This window comes from Rhinoderma darwinii, chromosome 13 (genome assembly GCF_050947455.1).
Source record: "Rhinoderma darwinii isolate aRhiDar2 chromosome 13, aRhiDar2.hap1, whole genome shotgun sequence".
Taxonomy (NCBI): domain Eukaryota; kingdom Metazoa; phylum Chordata; class Amphibia; order Anura; family Rhinodermatidae; genus Rhinoderma; species Rhinoderma darwinii.
In genome coordinates this window covers 42187014-42206270 of record NC_134699.1, presented here as the reverse complement: position 1 = coordinate 42206270, position 19257 = coordinate 42187014, and the positions used below count along the sequence as shown (strand labels likewise).

Below are 19257 nucleotides of genomic sequence, written 5' to 3'. Positions count from 1 at the left end.
TAAAGATAAAATAGTGCTGCATGTGGGAACTTAAAAGCAAAAGCTCGGCTGTTTGCTAACCAGATGTGTTGTATAATATATGAATCATGATCTACAGATCTGGAAAGAACAACTAATTATTCCAGGAATGTTTGCTGTACTTCATGAAATAGTCTGTCAGAAAGGACTAGGACCATGCCCAGCACGCACACGGTTTTTCCGCAGCGGAACGTCCGCTAGTTCAGCGCAAACGCCGCAGAAACTTTCTGCAGCAATTCAATTACGTGTGGACAAGCCTTTAAATAACACACGAGACATTCCTTTTAAGTCTCTTGCCGGCCACAATACCCATTATCAGCCATATTAAAAATAAAAAGTGAGACCAATTAAAGAAAAGACGACTTTATTGAAATTAGTTACATCCCAGTTGGTTTGACAAATGTTCTACAATCTCATTTAGGTTTGAGGTTTGAAGTGCAAAAGAAAAATCACATTGTGACATCCAGTGGTAACATATGGGTCACAAGACCGGAATCCACGCAATCTTGGCAGATCTCAGAAATGTTAAGTGACTGTTAGGCCACAGATCTGATAAACCCTTCTCTGCAATTAACTATTTATACAGTAAATCAGATAGAAATCGTGAGCAGTTGTATTTCAGTGCGGCTTCTTATAACCATCCTGAGACAACGACCCGTTCATAGGAGACGAGAAAATTCATGGTAAGGAATAAAAGTCTGAACTTGCAGCAGTGGTGAACTTCAGAATAAGCTGTAACCTGTAGACCCCCAATAAATATTGTGCAGACGGAGCAGCAATAATCAGGTTTTAGAAAGGCTCGTTGTTAATAAAGCGGCTGAACACGATGAAGGCCGTGCCGGGCTTGTCTGTAGGCACCATATGTCCTGCTCCCTGGAAGAAGAGGGGAAAAGAGTGTAGTAAGTGACTGAAGGCTGTGGCACATGACACGCTCTGCACCTTGCCATCATTTTGTAAAGGCGGAGGAGAGGTACGAGTAAAATATCAGACTCAAGACCTTCTGCCAAAGGTTTACCATACCTTGATTGTAAGGAAAGTCAAATTGGAAAATTCCTTCACAAATCCTCCAATCTGTTGCTTGTCTCCATCACTATACAGCCATGGCCGGCGCTGTACTTGTAGCTAAACATCAAAAGAAGAGCAGTCAGAATACTAGAAAAGGACTTCCGAATTGTATAAATAATGTAGACTTATTTACAAAGTTTATTTTAATACAAATGTAGCCTCAGGGCCTGTTCACATCAGCGTTGGGCTTCCATTCACCGGTTCTCCCATCGGAAAGCCAAATAGAAACCATAGCTTCCATTTGCATTACCATAGATTTCAACAGCAATGCTTCCGTTGCAGTTGTTTTTTTTTTTTTTTCGCGAAAATAGCGTAGTAGATAGCCATTGTTTCACCAAAAAAAAAAAACCACACGCAAATGAACTGCAACGGAAGTATTACCATTGAAATCAATGGTAATGCATATGGAAGCTATGGTTTACATTTGGCTTTCCGTTCATCTGTTCCTCCGACAGAGGTCGAACGGTACCCGTGAACGGAAGCCTGACGTGAACGGAAGCCTGACGTGAACACAGCCCAACAACGTAAATAACCAGTGGGTAAACATTTATATGCTTAGTAAAAACTCCCTATAGCTGTGTAACCATTCTGACAGTACTATGCGAAAATCATGCTCCGTGGTTGCTCAGTACACTAGTAAGCCAACGGTTTATGGCAGCGTGTTAGCGGACAGGTTCCAATGCAGTGACAAGGGAAGCGACCATCAACCCTGCATGTCATTACTAAAAGACTCGTGACTGAAGAAAGATTCCAGTAACCCTGTATTAGAGAACGGTTCTTTTAACATAAGGGGATTGGATAAAGTTAAGGTCTACCCTTGAATATCATGGTTCCAACTTTCACAAAATGTCCAAAATGTTGCGCCGATTGATTTTTAGTATATCTTTCTAGTGGTTGCAGCTCTGTATTACAAAAACAAAGCTCAAAATTCCCTGCATAGAAAGATTTAAAAAAAAAAAAAAAAAAAAAAAAAAAAAGCATACCATGCTCGATGCCTGAAACCACCACTGGAGGGAGCTTAGTACATATTGAATTTAAAGAGGCTCTGTCACCAGATTTTGCAACCCCTATCTGCTATTGCAGCAGATAGGCGCTGCAATGTAGATTACAGTAACGTTTTTATTTTTAAAAAACGAGCATTTTTGGCCACGTTATGACCATTTTCGTATTTATGCAAATGAGGCTTGCAAAAGTACAACTGGGCGTGTTGAAAAGTAAAAGTACAACTGGGCGTGTATTATGTGCGTACATCAGGGCGTGTTTACTACTTTTACTAGCTGGGCGTTGTGTATAGAAGTATCATCCACTTCTCTTCACAACGCCCAGCTTCTGGCAGTGCAGCACTGTGACGTCACTCACAGGTCCTGCATCGTGTCGGCACCAGAGGCTACAGATGATTCTGCAGCAGCATCGGCGTTTGCAGGTAAGTCGATGTAGCTACTTACCTGCAAATGCTGATGCTGCTGCAGAATCAACTGTAGCCTCTGGTGCCGACACGATGCAGGACCTGTGAGTGACGTCACAGTGCTGCACTGCCAGAAGCTGGGCGTTGTGAAGAGAAGTGGATGATACTTCTCGTCAGAAAGCTCAGCTAGTAAAAGAAGTAAACACGCCCCGATGTACGCACATAATACATGCCCAGTTGTACTTTTACTTTTCAACACGCCCAGTTGTACTTTTGCAAGCCTCATTTGCATAAATACGAAAATGGTCATAACTTGGCCAAAAATGCTCGTTTTTTAAAAATAAAAACGTTACTGTAATCTACATTGCAGCGCCGATCTGCTGCAATAGCAGATAGGGGTTGCAAAATCTGGTGACAGAGCCTCTTTAAATGGGTTCTCCGCCTTGGAAAATTCCTATTTCTTAGGATTCCTTGACAATAAGTTGATTAAAGTGTCTCCCCCCCTTTAGTATTGACTAAACCCCCTCTAGTGGCGGCAGCCAGAATGCTAAGTTTTAATAGATATCTATGAAGGGGATTTGGAGCTCTGTATTAGACAAAACTCCAACCACCATAAAAATATTTTACGAAATTAACCACCACAAGCGTCTAAAGAATTATATAATAAAATGCAGAAATTCACTTTATGCTTTTTCATGATCCTAGAGTCACCTTAGAGGCAAGACAAGAGTACAAGTAGTTACCTTCTGCTGCAGAGAATCCACAAACCACTCATCACCAAGGAAATTGCAGGCCATATCAACATCTCCGTTATACACCAGAATATGGTACTTCTATATCAAATAAAAAAAAATAAAAAACTTGTCAGAAAAACATACCAATGTTGGAAATTGAAAAGGCCCATTATCTTCGTGCCACAGTTCCGCATAGTAACACATAATAAAATATAGTTTATTATAAGAAGACCGCATAAGTCTCCTAATCCTGGTATACTCCATCACGCCTCTCCTCTTACCAGAGTGCTGAGCAGCTTCAAGTAATGGTCTTTCATGGTCTCATACACGCGCCCATAGTTCCGGTATACATCAAAACTGCAGAAACAATACATTAGTCGATTACGGTTTTCTTCAATGTACACCATGAGCTAACGAACAATACCTGCTAGACATATACTGTCATATAGACCTGACGTATCAATCACCATATAGCCACACTGCACATATAGTCTTGGCCTACACTTATTCATATGCCACGTGCATATCAAGCCTGGATCACTAGAAGGGTATGTGCACACACAAAGAAAAAAAAAAGTCTGAAAAATCGGAGCGGTTCTCAAGGGAAAGCAGCTCCTGATTTTCAGACGTTTTTGAATCAAAGTAGTGTTTTTCACAGCGTTAACAGCAGTTTTTCTGTGGAGTATGAAAACCGGCTCCAGAAACAGCTCAAGTGACATGCACTTTTTTCTCGGCTGTTTTTACACAGCCGTTTTTAAAAACGGCCGCGTAAAAAACGCCCCGTCGGAACAGAACACTGTTTTTCCCATTGAAATCCATGGGCAGATGTTTTGATGCGTTCTGCTTCCGATTACTTAGCTGTTTTTCGGGACGTTTACGGCCTGAAATAACGGCTGAAAACACTCCATGTGAACATACCCTTACAAGGGAAAATTTCGCTTTTTTTGTTGCCAAACAAGCTACAGTTAAAATTTAATTTATCGCCTCATCGTAGGAAATGATTTTGACATAATGGAGTTAATATTGTATGTACTGCCTCACACAGAAGGAAAAAAAGTAGACAGCAGATAGAGATTGAGGGGGCAGGGTAATCTGGGAGGCCTGAAGTCCTAGATTTCCTTGACTAAACTAGTGGGGCAGTTCCAATTCAGGAATACTTCCAGGAAGTAAAAGCATAATACAACATAACCGGGTTCTTTTATAGAAGTAAAATATTACTTTTTACTACACAGTGGTATCTGCATGCAGCCAAAAATCACCGTGGATTACACATTTATAGTTAATTGCTGCGCGATCTTTTAGCCGCAAAAGCTTGCAGCCATTAGTAATCAATGTATTACCTGTGAAATAGCGTGGCCATGAACTAACAATTTGTAACTTGCACCCACGGCATGTGGTTGTGGCTTTTGGATCCATGCGGATACTGTCATGTGTGTCCTCACCCTTACTCTATCATAGTGCTCGTAAAAGTTAACGTAATAGACAAGTTCAGGCCTGTTGAAAGTCTTTACTTTCTACCATCTGCCGATTGTCCCAATGGGATATGATGCAAGTCCAGTCAACTTGGTGACTGACAAAAGATGGTGTCCATTTTGCGTAGCTGATTAATCAGTGTCCTCACCTGCAAACCTCCCATTTGTTGACCTCAGGAGAAACATGCAGGGCCTTCCTCACAAAGGGATCATTCAGGAAGGCGCTGGAAGCCGTGCTGTCTATGCATGGTGGGTCCATTTTAACAGGCTTCTGTGTGTTGGATAGAAGAACCAGCTTCTGCACCAGAGAGAAAAGGTCACAATGAGCAATAACATCCAGCTGGGACATTAGAAGTACGGTCAATGGAGTTAAGAAGCAACGTCAGCGTGCTTGGCCATCGGAACTGAGGCAGTGTCCCCACGGGAGGGCCTGTTCACATCAGCGTTAGGGTTTAGTCAGAGGAACCCATCAACGGAAAGGCAAACTGAAACCATAGCTTCCGTTTGCATTACCATGAATTTCAACAGTAACGTTTACGTTGCAAACGGTTTCCGTTCCGTAAAGGTTCCTTTTTTGGCGGAAACAATAGCGCAGTTGACAGAAGGTGCACTATTTCGGACGGAAGGTGCTGTGGGTTACAGGTCATATACGAGACTTTACAACTAAACTTTCACCTCAGTTTCCCTTTAACCACTACCCGACATCCGCCGTATATATACACAGTGCACGTTGGGTGTAAGAGTATGGAGCCGGCTCACTGGCTGAGCCCACTCCATTGAACGAGTGTGCTGGCCGTATCTAAGGCCTTAGTCACACGCTCGTATGTCACGTCCGTGTTACGCGCGTTAAACCGGCCGCCACACGAACCTATGCAATTCAATGGGGCCACTCAGACAGTGTTTTTCATGCAGCGTATGTCCGCTGCGTGAAGCTCACTGTGTCCTATACTTGTGCATTTTTTTTTCACATCACGCAGCCATTGAAGTCAGTGGGTGCGTGAAAATCAAGGACAGTGTGCTGTGCGTGATTCACAGAAATTAGAAAAACACCTTGTTTATTTTGCGGACGTAAAAACGCGTGACATACGGATGGCATACGCACGTAAAAATACAGACTCACCGTACACGGAACTGCAATGCAAGAAAAATGCTGCGTTTTTTAAATGCGCAAAATGGACACGTTTGTGTGAATAAGGCCATACAGACAATTCAGTGCAACGAGCGGGGTTCTGCTTCTCTAACCCCTTATGTGGTGACAGAGCCTCTTTAAGTGCCATATCTCCTACATAAAAGGAGATCAACGCTATAATGTAGGTGACCGTAATGCTTTTTATTTAGAACAACGATCTATTTGAAACCACGTTCAGAGCGATTTTTAGCTTTATGCTAATGAGTTTCTTAATGCCCAAGTGGGCGTGTTTTTACTTTAGACCAAGTGGGCGTTGTACAGGGGAGTGTAGGATGCTGACCAATTAGCATCATGCACTCCTCTCCATTCATTTACACAGCACTAGCGATATAGTTATATCGTTATGTGCAGCTACATATATATATACACACACACTATAACATTACTACAGTGTCCTGACAATGAATATACATCACTACCAGCCTGGACGTGATGTTTATTCAGAATCTTTTCTGAGATTCCAGCAAGGCAAGTGTAATCTCGTTTGAAATGACAGGTTACATCGTAGTCTCGCGAGATTATGCTTGCCTTGCTGGAATCTCACAGAAAAGATTCAGAAGTGTCAGGCTCCCAGCCTGCTATAGGAGTGCACCGGCTCCGGCAATCTTACCATGCAGGAGCCGGTGACCAGCCCCTGAAGCAAAAAGGGACAGTAAAAACCCCTCAGCTGTGGTGTTCACATCTGACACTGGCATCTGAGGGGTTAAATGCTTGCAATCAGAAGTTTTTCTGATCGCATGTATTGCTGCTGGGTCCCTGCTGTGCAACAGAACCTGACCACTTCATAGCTCTGCTGGAGCCCTGTGCCAGGAGGTAGGACGGGCGTCAGGGCGCCCTGTTCTAGAGATAGGTACGGTTCCCAGAGGTGAACCTGCATCTAGCGGACATTTATGGCATATACTGTTGAGATGGGAAAACCCCTTTAATTGGATTTGCAACAGCTTGGAGGACGACTGGCGGACCATTTTCTGAGGAAAGTATTCTTCATAACTTGCATACAATGCACTTACCCTCTCAAAATGTACATGCATTTTTGGTGAAATTAACCCAGGGTAATAAACGGCGATGTGATCTCCTTTATCTCTGTAAAACAAAAAAAGTTAAATAAAAAAAAAAAAATTCTTATCTGCAGCTTACTACACAGTTATTGAGGCACACAGCACGAGGCTATGGTCAGTATGTAGAGAACTGAAGAATGTATGACCCATTCTAAAATGAAGCTTCAAAATCGGAGATGCATTTTTCGCTACATATTAGACCGGTACCGTAGTAATAACCAACTACTAAGGCAAGTCTATTAAGAAATGCTGTTCCTTTGAGGGAAAAAATACAAAAATACAAAAAGCAGAGCGGCTGCCTGTCTGACTATACACTGGTATTTTTAAATCAGTCTATATGAAACTGCTGGATCAGAATAGCAGATCTAACGCTTCAAAACACGCACCATACAAAATAGCACAGCATGCTGTGATATTTTGGCCGACAAAACCCATTACCATTAGAGACGGCGGGTTTCATCAGGCACCGGTTGTTTTCAGTCATGACGATATGGCGCTTATGTATATATTTATTAAAACAATTTAACGCTCTGCTCTCTCCTATGACAGAGCAGCAGAAAACAGAACGCAGGCGTTAACGAAGCCTTAGATAAATGTCTGAAGAATCTGCAGTGGTGATGGCGCAACAGTCCCCTGGCATTGATCATTTGAAAAGTGTGGGGGGGGGGGGGGGGGGTTTGTGAACCAATGATAGGACTAGATCTGATTTCAGCATGCTCAAACCTTTATTCCCCTGGGAGATAAGCGGTGTCTGAGGTTGTATTGCAACAGCTAGTCTCTGCAATCTACGTGCATGTGGGTTTATTGCATATTTGGCGGAGCAGTTTTCCAAAACAGACATGATTAGTCAGTTCATTTTTGATTTCCAGAAATCAGTTGAAACGGGTAGCGATGTGGGGAAGAGGAGAGGTATTGGCTTAGCAACATGTATATCCAGCAGTATGGTGGAAAGCTCAGCGGGAAAAGCAAATTGTAGCTTCCAATGTATCAATATGGGGGGGGGGGGGGTGGACCATACATACCGGATCTCTCCTGGAGCTCCCCCAACACAGTTTTCATACAGATTATAGATGTTTAGTCCGGTGCTGTATACATCATGCATGGCCTCTTGTACCTACACAAGTGGTTAAATCTTGATGTCTTCATATATTTAATCATTAAACCAATGACAGTTCCGCTCTACAAACCCATCCCTTTATAACCACACGCAGGCAGATTCTTACCCGCAGGGAGCACTCAGTGTCAGGGTTGTTGTAGAACTGACAAGTTCCCTCTTTACAGCAGAAATTCTGCAGTTCTTTCCAAAGTCTGCAAGAAACCAAAACAACTGTGAAACCCAATGTCTGCAAACTGATTCTAGCGGCCTACACGTCACATGATCATCCTGTGACAACCCAACATCTGTAGGTGCTGTATATCTATGGTCAGGGAGACTGGGCAGGTTGTGGTCCCCCTCCCCCGAGACATCTGGCAGCTGCATATGGGGTTGGTAACCGTATAGCCAACAGTTTGCTGATTTTTGCCAGATTCTACGGTTTGTATGGTTATAAGTATGCAGAGCCCTTTGGCTATTCTCATGTCAAGAGAATTTTGGCGTTAGACTCTCCAATTGACCTTTCAACTCTAGGAGGTGAAATTCTCCAGATGTATCGGGCAAGAGCTCCCTCCATAGAAATAACACGCATGTTTGGCTATATGAACAAGTATATTATTGAGCAGAACATGGCATCATATAACCAGTATAAATACATGATGGGAACTAGGAGAAATATTGTCACTTACTCACTACCCAGGATTCCATGGTAATAAGCAAAGAAAACCAGGGAATTGTCATTAGTCTCGTAGCTACTCAGTCCATTGCCAATAGCCATCCCCTGAAAATAAAAGAAAAATTAGCGGAGAACCAAAATACATGAGGTGTATATATATATATATATATATATATATATATATATATATATATCCCCCATCTCCAGAGGTCACTGTATGGTCATGCACATGAAATCCTCCCTGTGTTGTATTTAATACATCACTGTATAGAGGGGAACAAGCCATCAATTAGTAGGTCCAACTCCCAGGACGCCAATGTTATTTACCAACATGGCTAAGAAACCGGTTAGAATATAAAAAACTGGAGAACCCCTCTAATTCTAGAAAGAAGTGTTCCAAACATCACTGAAGGTATGGGAATTTCCAGGTACTTCAGATACTCTGTACATTGCAACCTTAGCCAATACCAGATTGCTGTATGATCAGAAGACCCGCTCATGGAACATGTCACAATATAGAGAAATATCCTACTTTAAGATTTATACTGGAGTCTTGTGAAACCTCCACAGCCAGCGATGGGACATAAACGCCTCCATAGCTCTCTCCTGTGATGTAAAGATTATTTTTACTGTATTCTGGGAACAGTCTGTAAAACTCCTTCAACGCCAGATAGTTATTACGGGCAACCTGTGAAACAAAAAAGGTACAATGGGCGAGGACCAGTTAAGAAGAAGGAAGTCATACATTATCCAGAACTTTGGGTTAATTATTTCCTAAACATCCCTACAAGCTGGAATCTCACGAGATCAGCAGAGAACCAGTAAGTGGCGGCATACTTGACATTACCAGTTTTATTTGGCTGGTTTTCCTAGAGCTTCTCCACCAGTACAGGTCAGATAGAGAAAGAACAAGGCGCACACACAGTGCAAGTATAGGAATATAAAATGTACATATGACTTGAATTGCAAGGTTCACTTCCTACAACAGGTTGAATAGAAGAGCGTATGCAAGCAGAAATCCATGCCCTGCAGCCAGACTTAGTCATGGTAATGAACACTGGGTAGATTTACCACTCAGGTTCCGGGTAGGCTGGTGGAGAAGCCCCTTTCTCCTTTTAGCCTCACTGGTCATCACCAAGCTTTCCCAGAAACTGAGAATAAATTACTTAATGGAGTTTTCAGATTTAAAAAAAAAAAACAAAAAAAAACAAAACTTCAGTATAAGCAGCCACTGCTATAAAAAACAAATATACGCATATTTCAAGGCTACAGCGCCAATTGTTCTGTGCTAAACCACTGGAATTTACTAGGTCGTAGCGACAACATGCCACACCTGCTGTCAGCGATTAGCTGCCGTGGTCACGTGTCGAGTATGGCACATCATTGCCGTGACCTAGTAATCACAGAGCAGTGGGTAAATGCAGAACGGTCGGCATGGGAGCTTCAAAATTTGATTATGTGACAATTTCTTATTTTTAGCAAAGATCTGCGAACTGTTGGAAACCTCTAAGGCCTTGTTCACACAGCAGTTTGGTGCAGTGCTGGTTTTTGTTCTAACTCTGGAATGGATTCTACAGAGAAGTATACGGTAGACTCAAAGCCTAAGATGATATAATCTGTTTCTTCCAACCATTTTGCAGATATAAAAGTAAATGTGAAGTAGAAACAAATTAAACAGACAGTTTTTGGCAATATCCTACTGCTGCGGTTGGTTCGCTTACCTCGGTATCATTGGTCTTATAGTTCTTATCATCAGCATAGGAGAAGCCGACACCGGCTGGGGCTTCAAGATACAAGACATTTGCAATCTGAGCAATAAAAAAAACAGAAAATTGTGTTAATTTTAGTCATGTTCTCACTTTTAAGGTTAAAGAGGCTCTGTCACCAGATTTTGCAACCCCTATCTGCTATTGCAGCAGATCGGCGCTGCAATGTAGATTACAGTAACGTTATTTTTTTAAAAACGAGCATTTTTGGCCAAGTTATGACCATTTTTGTAGTTATTCAAATGAGGCTTGCAAAAGTCCAAGTGGGCGTGTATTATGTGCGTACATCGGGGCGTTTTTACTACTATTACTAGCTGGGCGTTCTGACGAGAAGTATCATCCACTTCTCTTCAGAATGCCCAGCTTCTGGCAGTGCAGACACAGCCGTGTTCTCGAGAGATCACGCTGTGACGTCACTCACTTACTGCCCCAGGTCCTGCATCGTGTTGGCCACATCGGCACCAGAGGCTACAGTTGATTATGCAGCAGCATCAGCGTTTGCAGGTAAGTAGCTACATCGACTTACCTGCAAACACTGATGCTGCTGCAGAATCAACTGTAGCCTCTGGTGCCGATGTGTCCTCGCTCGTCTGACACGATGCAGGACCTGTGAGTGACGTCACAGCGTGATCTGGCAGAAGCTGGGCGTTCTGAAGAGAAGTGGATGATACTTCTCATCAGAACGCCCAGCTAGTAAAAGTATTAAAAACGCCCCGATGTACGCACATAATACACGCCCACTTGGACTTTTACTTTTAAACACGCCCACTTGGACTTTTGCAAGCCTCATTTGCATAACTACAAAAATGGTCATAACTTGGCCAAAAATGCTCGTTTTTTAAAAATAAAAAAGTTACTGTAATCTACATTGCAGCGCCGATCTGCTGCAATAGCAGATAGGGGTTGCAAAATCTGGTGACAGAGCCTCTTTAAGCCTGAAACATCCCATAATTACCTTGTTCCAAGAGTAGGAGTTGTATTCCAGTGTTGCGCCATCAGGCTGGATCTGCAATAAAACCAGGCAAAGTCATGAAAGGATAGGATAATACGACCTCCTGATACAAAGACACCTGCAGGCAGTGACGTACAAGGAAGGGACCATGTTCTGTCAGCAATCCATCCAGGGAGCTACAGCCAGGCCCGCCATTCAGCCACAGGACCAGGGGACTAGAGCTGGGGTTCTTCTGGGACTCGACAAACCTGGAGAGTCAGAATGTACACAGAGTATGGTGATCTATAGGAACACACACACACACACATAAAAATATAATAGCATTATTAAATGATCTTATCAATTGGTTGGTTTCACCATTCTCAACTAGAATTGGATTAAAAAAAAAAAAAAAAAAAAAAAAAAAAAAGTTATCCTATTTAGCTTGTGGGGCCGTGCAGACAGTCCGTGGTTTTCACGCAGTGTGAAACTCACGACATGTCCTATATTTGTGCGTTGTTCACGCACCCACTGAAGTCAATGGGTGTGTGAAAATCACACGAAGCACACGGAAGCACTTCCGTGTGACGCACGTGATTCGTGCAACAGCAGTAAACAGTATGAATGAAAACAGAAAAGCACCACGTGCTTTTCTGTTTACAAACATACAAACAGAGTGTCATAATGATGGCAGCGGCGCGAAAAGCACGCAGCCACGCATCATATGGTGTAGACACACGGAGCTGTTAAGTACCTTTTGCGCGCGCAAAACGCACACGTTCGTGTAAATCCGCCCTAACTATGCAAATCAAATGACAGACTTGCCAACTTTGGCCATAGAAAATGTAACCCTAGCAGTGGTTGAAGCGGGACGTTGGATAACCAGTTTGCTCATCTGTAATATATGTAGAGGCAATAACCTTATACTCACCAGTAGTGGAGGTGCTTTCCTCCAGGTATATTCAAGTAGCCCGAGAATTGGCGGAAATCTGTCTGCTTTTTAAGCCCCGGTAGATAAATGATCTCATCTGAAGAAGGTGCAGCATCCACTAATACAGCTCCCAGGAGCACAGAGCAGAATAGGAACAGATGCATCTAGGAGGAGATCGCAAAGTCACAACAGCAGAGGGACAAAGTGTCAACACAAGGCCGCACCGCTCACCAATGCCAAAATTAATAACCAATACTGAAAATTTGCCTGGGGATAGGGGCAACCTCCAGCAGCACAAAACAGTTACTCACCCATGAGAGATCATGTGGCCCATCATGAACATTGCTCATATGTATGAAACAGCACTCCCTCAGTCTGATCATGTAACTGAGGATAACTGGAAGACCAATGCAGGTGCTAAGATTATATAGTGGTAACGAGGGAGGGGCAACCCCAAGATCTCTGCATCACAGGACCCCGGATCGGTTGATCTCGGCCCTCTCATGTTGCTTACTTATCAAAGCACAGATCGCTTTCAGTTTAAGAAAAAAAAAAAAAAATACACAAAACCCAAGAACAATTTAAATAGCTCAACACAGCTAATAAAACAAGTCAAGTCAAAATGCCAGTTTTAATGACTATTGAAGTCTCCGAATGATTCAACCCCTTCGTGACAAGCCTCTTTAGTACAGCACCCTTTTGCTGTCATGACCTGCTGCAAGTGTGATGAATAGCCAGACATCAGCATCTGGCAGCCCATGCCTCATGGACCATGTCCCCCAGTTCACAAAGATCATTAGATTGGCACGCTGCAACCGCCATCTCCAAATCCCAACGGAGTTCAGTATTTGCCTGTACGAGCGGAATCCCTAATCCCTGGCCACGGCATTGCCGAAGTTGTGGCAGAGGATTCCGCTCCAGGAGAAGTCCCTAACTTCACTGTCCATATATGGACAGTCACATCAGGGACTTCTCCTGGAGTGGTCCCCTACACCTGAAGCGGAATCCCCGGCCCTGTGGTTGGTATTTCTGCTCCAGAAGTCCCCGACTTCACTGTCCATATATGGACACAGTGATGTCAGGGAATTCTGAAGCGGAATCCCCGGCGCTGTGGCCGGTGATACCGATCAAAGGAGAAGTTCCTGACTTCACTGCTCATACATGGACATTGAAGTCAGGGACTTCTTCTGGAGCGGTCCGCTACAGGAAGGTAAGGGGGGGGGGGTGTCATCTATGGGGGGGTGGCTATGTTCAAGGGGGGCAGTGTGTGGCCCCACCTACAAGGGGGGCAGTGTGTGGCAGAAAATGTACAAATTAAATTCATTCATTATTAAAACGGATGTAGAACGGGTCACAAATCTCCCGTTAAAAACAGAACCACTGCCCGGAACGGATGCAACACGGACGAGAAAGAGACCAAAACGTCCGTTTTTAATCGGCTGACACTCTGACCCTGTCGTGTGAATAGAGCCATAGTCGTCCTGTCAGCGTGACTCAGCGTCGCAGTGAGTTTATAATACATTACAGTACCTACGTAGTGTAAAGTATTATAGCAGCTATCAGTGCTGCAGGTCTTCAAGAGGAAAGGAAAAAAAAAAAAAAAAAAAAAGGGTAATAAAAAGGTTTTATAAAAAAGTGTAACAATAAGTTATACGTTTTAAACACATAAAAAAAATGCTTTTTTTCCCTACAAGTAATTTACTATAGGAAAAAAAAATGAACGTTAAAAAAGTAAGTATATTTGGTATCACCAGGTTCGTAATGACCCACACTAATATTTTTCCCGCTCGGTGAACCACCGCAAAAAAAAAATGATTTTGTAAAACAATGCCAGAATCACTATTTTTATTGGTCACCACCCCTTCCAAATTATAGAATGAAAATTGATCAGGAAGTTGCATCTACCCTAAAATAGTACCAAAACTACCACCCGTTCTGCAAAAATCAAGCTTTTTTTTTTTTTTTTTTTTTTTAGTCAAACAAGTTATGGATCTCAGATTATGGGGACACAGAAAATAAAATGATAGAAAAGCGATTTTATTGCATAAAACATAAAATAAACTATATACATTTGGTATCGCCGTAGTTGTATCGACCCGCAGAATAAAGTAAAATGTAATTTATAGCACACGGCGAACAGTGTAAAAAAATAAAATAAAACATATCACATGTACCCTAAAATGGTACCAATGAAAACCACAGATTGTCCCGCAACAAATAAGCCCTCACACAGCTCCGGTGGAGAAAAAAAATAAATAAAGTTCTGGCTCTCAGAATATAGCGACAGAAATTGTGCAGTGTTCCAAAAGCAGATAAGATCGGGTGCCATTTATCAGTGCAACACAGGGCACATATCTCTGAAATATTTATTTACCGCATTATACCCTCATGTACTCCGGGCAGCTTACACATGCCCCCCACAATATAAACTGAAATACCTGCAAAACCCAAACAGGACTATTACCAAGCAAAATCTGTGCTCTAAAAGCAAAACGACGCTCCCTCCCTTCTGAGCCCTACGGCGTGCCACCAGCTTACGTCCACATACATGACATTTTATACCCGGGAGAACCCGCTCAACATTGTATGAAGTATTTGTCTTCAGTGGCACAACATATTGTGCATTAAAATGGCATATCAATGGAAAATTTTAATTTTCACTTTGCCTCATTCGCTGCGCATTAAGCCCTTCACGCACCACGGCTGAATAGCATGTCAGTGCAGGGAGATATATGGAGCGGGCTCATACGCTGAGCCCGCTCCATATGCTGAAGGTGTCAGCTGTGTATTACAGCTGACACCCGGGACTAAGACAGGAACAACTGTATTGTAATGACAGCAAGCATGAACTCGCGAGATCATACTTTAAACGACAGCTCACAGCGTGATCTCGCGAGATCATGCTTGCGGTCATTAAGTCCCACACAAACGTTACCGAAGTGTCGGGATTGTGAATAGACATTGCGTCCTGGCTGGAGGTGATGTCTATTCACTCTCAAGACACTTCAGTAAAGTATGTGTGAGTAAGTGACAGCCCATCATGATCTCGCAAGATCACGCTGTGCTGAGTACATGAATGGAGAGAAGTGTATGACGCTGATTGGTCACTGATTGATCAGCGTCATACACTTCTCTTTACAACGCCACTTGGTCAAAAGCTAAAAAACGCCCAGTTGGGCATTAAGAAAGTCATAACTCCATCAAAATTGATCGTTTTTCGAAATAAAAAACACTGCTGTAATCTACATTATAGCGCCGATCACATTATGTAGAAGATAGGGCACTTATGTGGTGACAGACACTTTTTAAAACGGCCGTCACACGGACGCACGTATTTCAATGGAGCCATTCACACAGCCGATGTTTCAACAGACCTTGTGAAGGGTTCGTTGAAAAATAGAACAAGTATTATTTTCCTCTGTCTTCACGCCTCCCTCCATAGAATCAAGTCTATGGGGGATCAGTGAAAACGGAACCCGCACGGGTGCCCCTCGGACGTGAAATACAGCCGTTTTCCACGTCCAAGTTTGCACTCGTTCGTGTGAACCTGGCCTTACTGTGTAAACGGAAGCCTCAGAGCAGGCATTTTGCAGACACTCGAGGGTTTTTAAACCCTCCCCATGAATCTGGTGGCAGCCGGTGACAACTTCCTCTTTCTGCCACGTCCAGATAGGGTAGAAAGGAGCCCTGGCTACACTTCCTGGACAAAGACATTTGTTTTTTCGTTTTATTCCCTACCTTCCAAGAGCCACAACTTCTTTGTCAATGGAGCTGTGTGTGAAGGATTATTTGCGGGAGGAGCTGTAGTTTCTATTGCCACTATTTAAAGTACCATATAACGTACGGGGGGGGGGAAAAACAAAACAATACACATTCTTTGTGGGGTGGAATTGGAAAAAAAAAAATATATATATATTCCTCCATTGTTTTTCCAGTTTCATAGATTTCACCGTGTGGTAAAAACAACTTAACTTTGTTCTTTGGCTCAATATGATTACGGTTATACCAAATTTCTATCGTTTTTTTTAGGTTTTACTACTTTCACAAAGAAAAAAAACTCATTGGTTAAAAAAAATAAAAAATAAATAAATAAATTGTGTCGTCACATTCCGAGAGCCACAACTTATTTTTTCGGCGATTGAGCGGTGCGAGGGCTTATTTTTTGCGGGACGAGCTGTAGTTGTTGGTACACTTGTGTTACATACAGCTTTTTGATCGGTTTCTATTACATTTTTTAGAGGCGAAAAAACAGCAATTTTGACGTTTAAAAAAATAATATTTATGGCGTCCACCGTGCGAGTTAAATAGTGTTATATTGTAATTGTTCGAAAGCGGCTATACCAAATTGTTTTTTTGACATTACTTTAGAGGAAAAGTTTTTTTTTTTTTAACTCACTGGTACAATACTAATGTATCGCAGTATAGCCTCATTTTTCCAGGCTTCTGTTAGGCCCCGACAGAGTCAAGGCTGAACAAAAGCAGAAATAATCAGACCTGGGGGCCCTTCATTAGGACCCCAAGCTGCTATGACAACCATTGGCACCGTGTAATTGCACCCCCTCCCAATTAGATGCCACAGTCGCTATGGACCGCAGCATCTAAGTGACTAAACAGCCAGGATCAGAGCGATCCCTGTTCCTGGCAGTTAGTGCGAGGTGTCATATGTAATATACACCTAACGCCCTGCAGAGCATAAAGCGGGCTCAGCACGTGAGCCCACTTCATACCACAACTCCCACACCAGGACATGCAGTTACATCCAGGTGCATGAAGGGGTTCATTTTAAACTATGCCTGTATCGCTAGGAACATTAAGTGCCATCTTTTTCCATATTCATGCAAGACCATGATCTCTTCTCAACTTTTTGGACCACTCGCCTGAATTAAGGCTTGTTCACATCTGCGGTTTGGGCCTTTGTAAAAAAATCAACAAATTCTGGAAATCGCACAGCATATGGCTCGGTTGTTCCCAGTAAAACCACAGACACCAACCAGTAATGTCAGTGGGTTCCATGGGGTGCCCATCGTACAACGGAATCGGCGCTTCTGGCATGTTCATTGTTCTGCACCTCTGACCCCAGAGCTTCTGTGTTTATTTTCCCTAGGGTTTAAAGCATATTGCAGCAGACTTCTTGTCCTTTTGGGTCAGTAGAGGCGTACATGTTAGAGTTCAGGCATGGGGAACCTCATCATTTAGTGCGCACCATATTAAAAGCAGCATTTTGTGTTGAATTTGTAGAAACCACTTCGTATATTAGTTGTGTCGAACCATTTCAATTGCTGAAACTTTCAAACAGCTGAAAGTTTCTAAAGCTAATTTGCCAAAGACCAATAGATTCCAAGCAGGATTCATTGGTCCCTGATCAGGGATTCCCCAAAACAAAGTGAAAGAAATTCTTGTAACGTATGCAGCAGGCAAGACTAGCAGATTTCATACAACCTGAAGATGCTTGGCAAAGCAGTCATCAGATCTCAGGGAAGCTGCAGAGAATGATTTCCTGCGGATTCCCCTGTCAGATTGCAGACTACTATAAACGGCAGCAAGTCTCATAACAGGGGCTACAAGAAAAAAATGGGACTAGAGCCGCTGCCCAGCTGGTGAAGAGAACAATTCCAATAGTATAGGAAACAGAAATGCTATACTGCCTGCGGCTGTCAGGGCAGATGGTGGTTTTAGTTCCATAGAGGAGCAACAGATTGCAGACTACTGCTGCCCAATTATACACCAAACATTAACCTAAAAAGAGCAGGTTAGGAGGGCGGCTAGACATGTAGGAAAACGCTGCCCAGAACTGGACATATAATAAAGGAGGGGTCAGATATTTTACTAGACTTCCTGGCAGGTACCCCACTAAAGAACACTACAGCCAGCGTGTCACGGTATGACATGGCTGATAACATAGAACAATAGACTGGATTCATCTGCACGTTAAAGCGAGCAACAACTAAACTTCAGACCCTTTAACACTATAGTGTCTTCGCCCTTCCCCTGTAAATAACGGGCGCCCCCACCACAAGTGTGACTGCTGCGGCGTGCCTGTGTAGTGGCCCGTTTACCTTACTCCTCCCGGTTCTCTCCGTCGGTCCACACTTACTTCCTCTTTCTTTACCTTATCACTGCTGCCACTTCCTTACGTTTATATGATTCATGTCATGTGATCCAACCCCGTGGCTGGAGGTTACGTGTCTCTGCTTAGTAGCGCAGTCTGTGTGATGTGGACGAACTACAGCTCCCGAGATGCTTTGCGGGGGATTCGCCTGACTAACATGTGAGGTGATTGGTGGTTCCGAGTGCCCCCTCATAGATCATGTAGAAATGGCAGCAGTGGCTGTATACCCCAAATATTCCTGTGTAGCTACATCTTATAGTGAGCCATTTAAAGTATTAGGAGATGGTTACATTATTAACAATCTTCCAATTTCATATCATTTTCAGAATCGATACCCTTTGCAAGCAGAAGAAATTGCAGCTGTAGTGGGAGAATAAAATAACATAAAAATCGGTACACAGCTCACCTGCGTTCCGTAGCGAAACAATAGCGAAAGCAGATTTTTTTTTATCAACCTCTTATGGTTTTTTTGGCGCTGATTAGACTTGTCGGAATCAGCACTAAATAACGCCCCAAATCTCGCTCCATTCATTTCAATGGGAGGCAGAGGGGTTTTTGTTTACCATGCGGTTTTTGACCGCTTACTGGAAAAAAAAATAAAAGCGCTGTGCCCTTTCTTGGAGCAGTTTCTTCCTCTGAACCACCTCGTTTTTTTACGCGTTTTTTGCATTGGATTAATTCTACAAAGAGGACGTATTAGCTCATGTCGTTTTTTCAGTAAATACTTGTATTCCCCGTAGAATAACAAAGCTGTGGCATTTGTTGTGCCATTCCTCTGTTATCCCTCCTGGAAATGTATGAATAAATTGA

The 19257-nt window shown here is 42.9% G+C and overlaps 1 protein-coding gene across 2 annotated transcripts; it reads right to left on the bottom strand.

Moving 5' to 3' along the window:
• Positions 1 to 365: 365 nt before the first annotated feature.
• LOC142666248 (lysosomal protective protein-like) lies at positions 366 to 18561 on the bottom strand. Of its 2 annotated transcripts, none has more exons than XM_075846237.1 (15): positions 18433 to 18561; positions 12339 to 12502; positions 11565 to 11676; positions 11432 to 11482; positions 10432 to 10518; positions 9243 to 9398; positions 8724 to 8815; positions 8165 to 8249; positions 7964 to 8055; positions 6894 to 6966; positions 4844 to 4992; positions 3504 to 3579; positions 3232 to 3321; positions 1039 to 1140; positions 366 to 891 (listed from the first exon to the last, which is right to left on the bottom strand). In XM_075846237.1, exons 2-15 carry the CDS (start codon positions 12500 to 12502, stop codon positions 808 to 810), a joined length of 1413 nt encoding a protein of 470 aa, XP_075702352.1. In that variant the 5' UTR covers positions 18433 to 18561; the 3' UTR covers positions 366 to 807. The 2 variants fall into 2 exon arrangements, with proteins under 2 accessions (XP_075702352.1, XP_075702351.1); XM_075846236.1 differs by having other exon boundaries at positions 18395 to 18560.
• Positions 18562 to 19257: the final 696 nt, after the last annotated feature.

Coding starts and splice junctions, on each gene's coding strand:
- LOC142666248 (XM_075846237.1), bottom strand. CDS start 12,502: ATGCATCTGTTCCTATTCTGCTCTGTGCTCCTGGGAGCTGTATTAGTG. Junction 3,322..3,503: donor TGAAGCTGCTCAGCACTCTG/GTAAGAGGAGAG, acceptor TATTTGATATAG/AAGTACCATATTCTGGTGTA. Junction 892..1,038: donor TGACTTTCCTTACAATCAAG/GTATGGTAAACC, acceptor CTCTTCTTCCAG/GGAGCAGGACATATGGTGCC.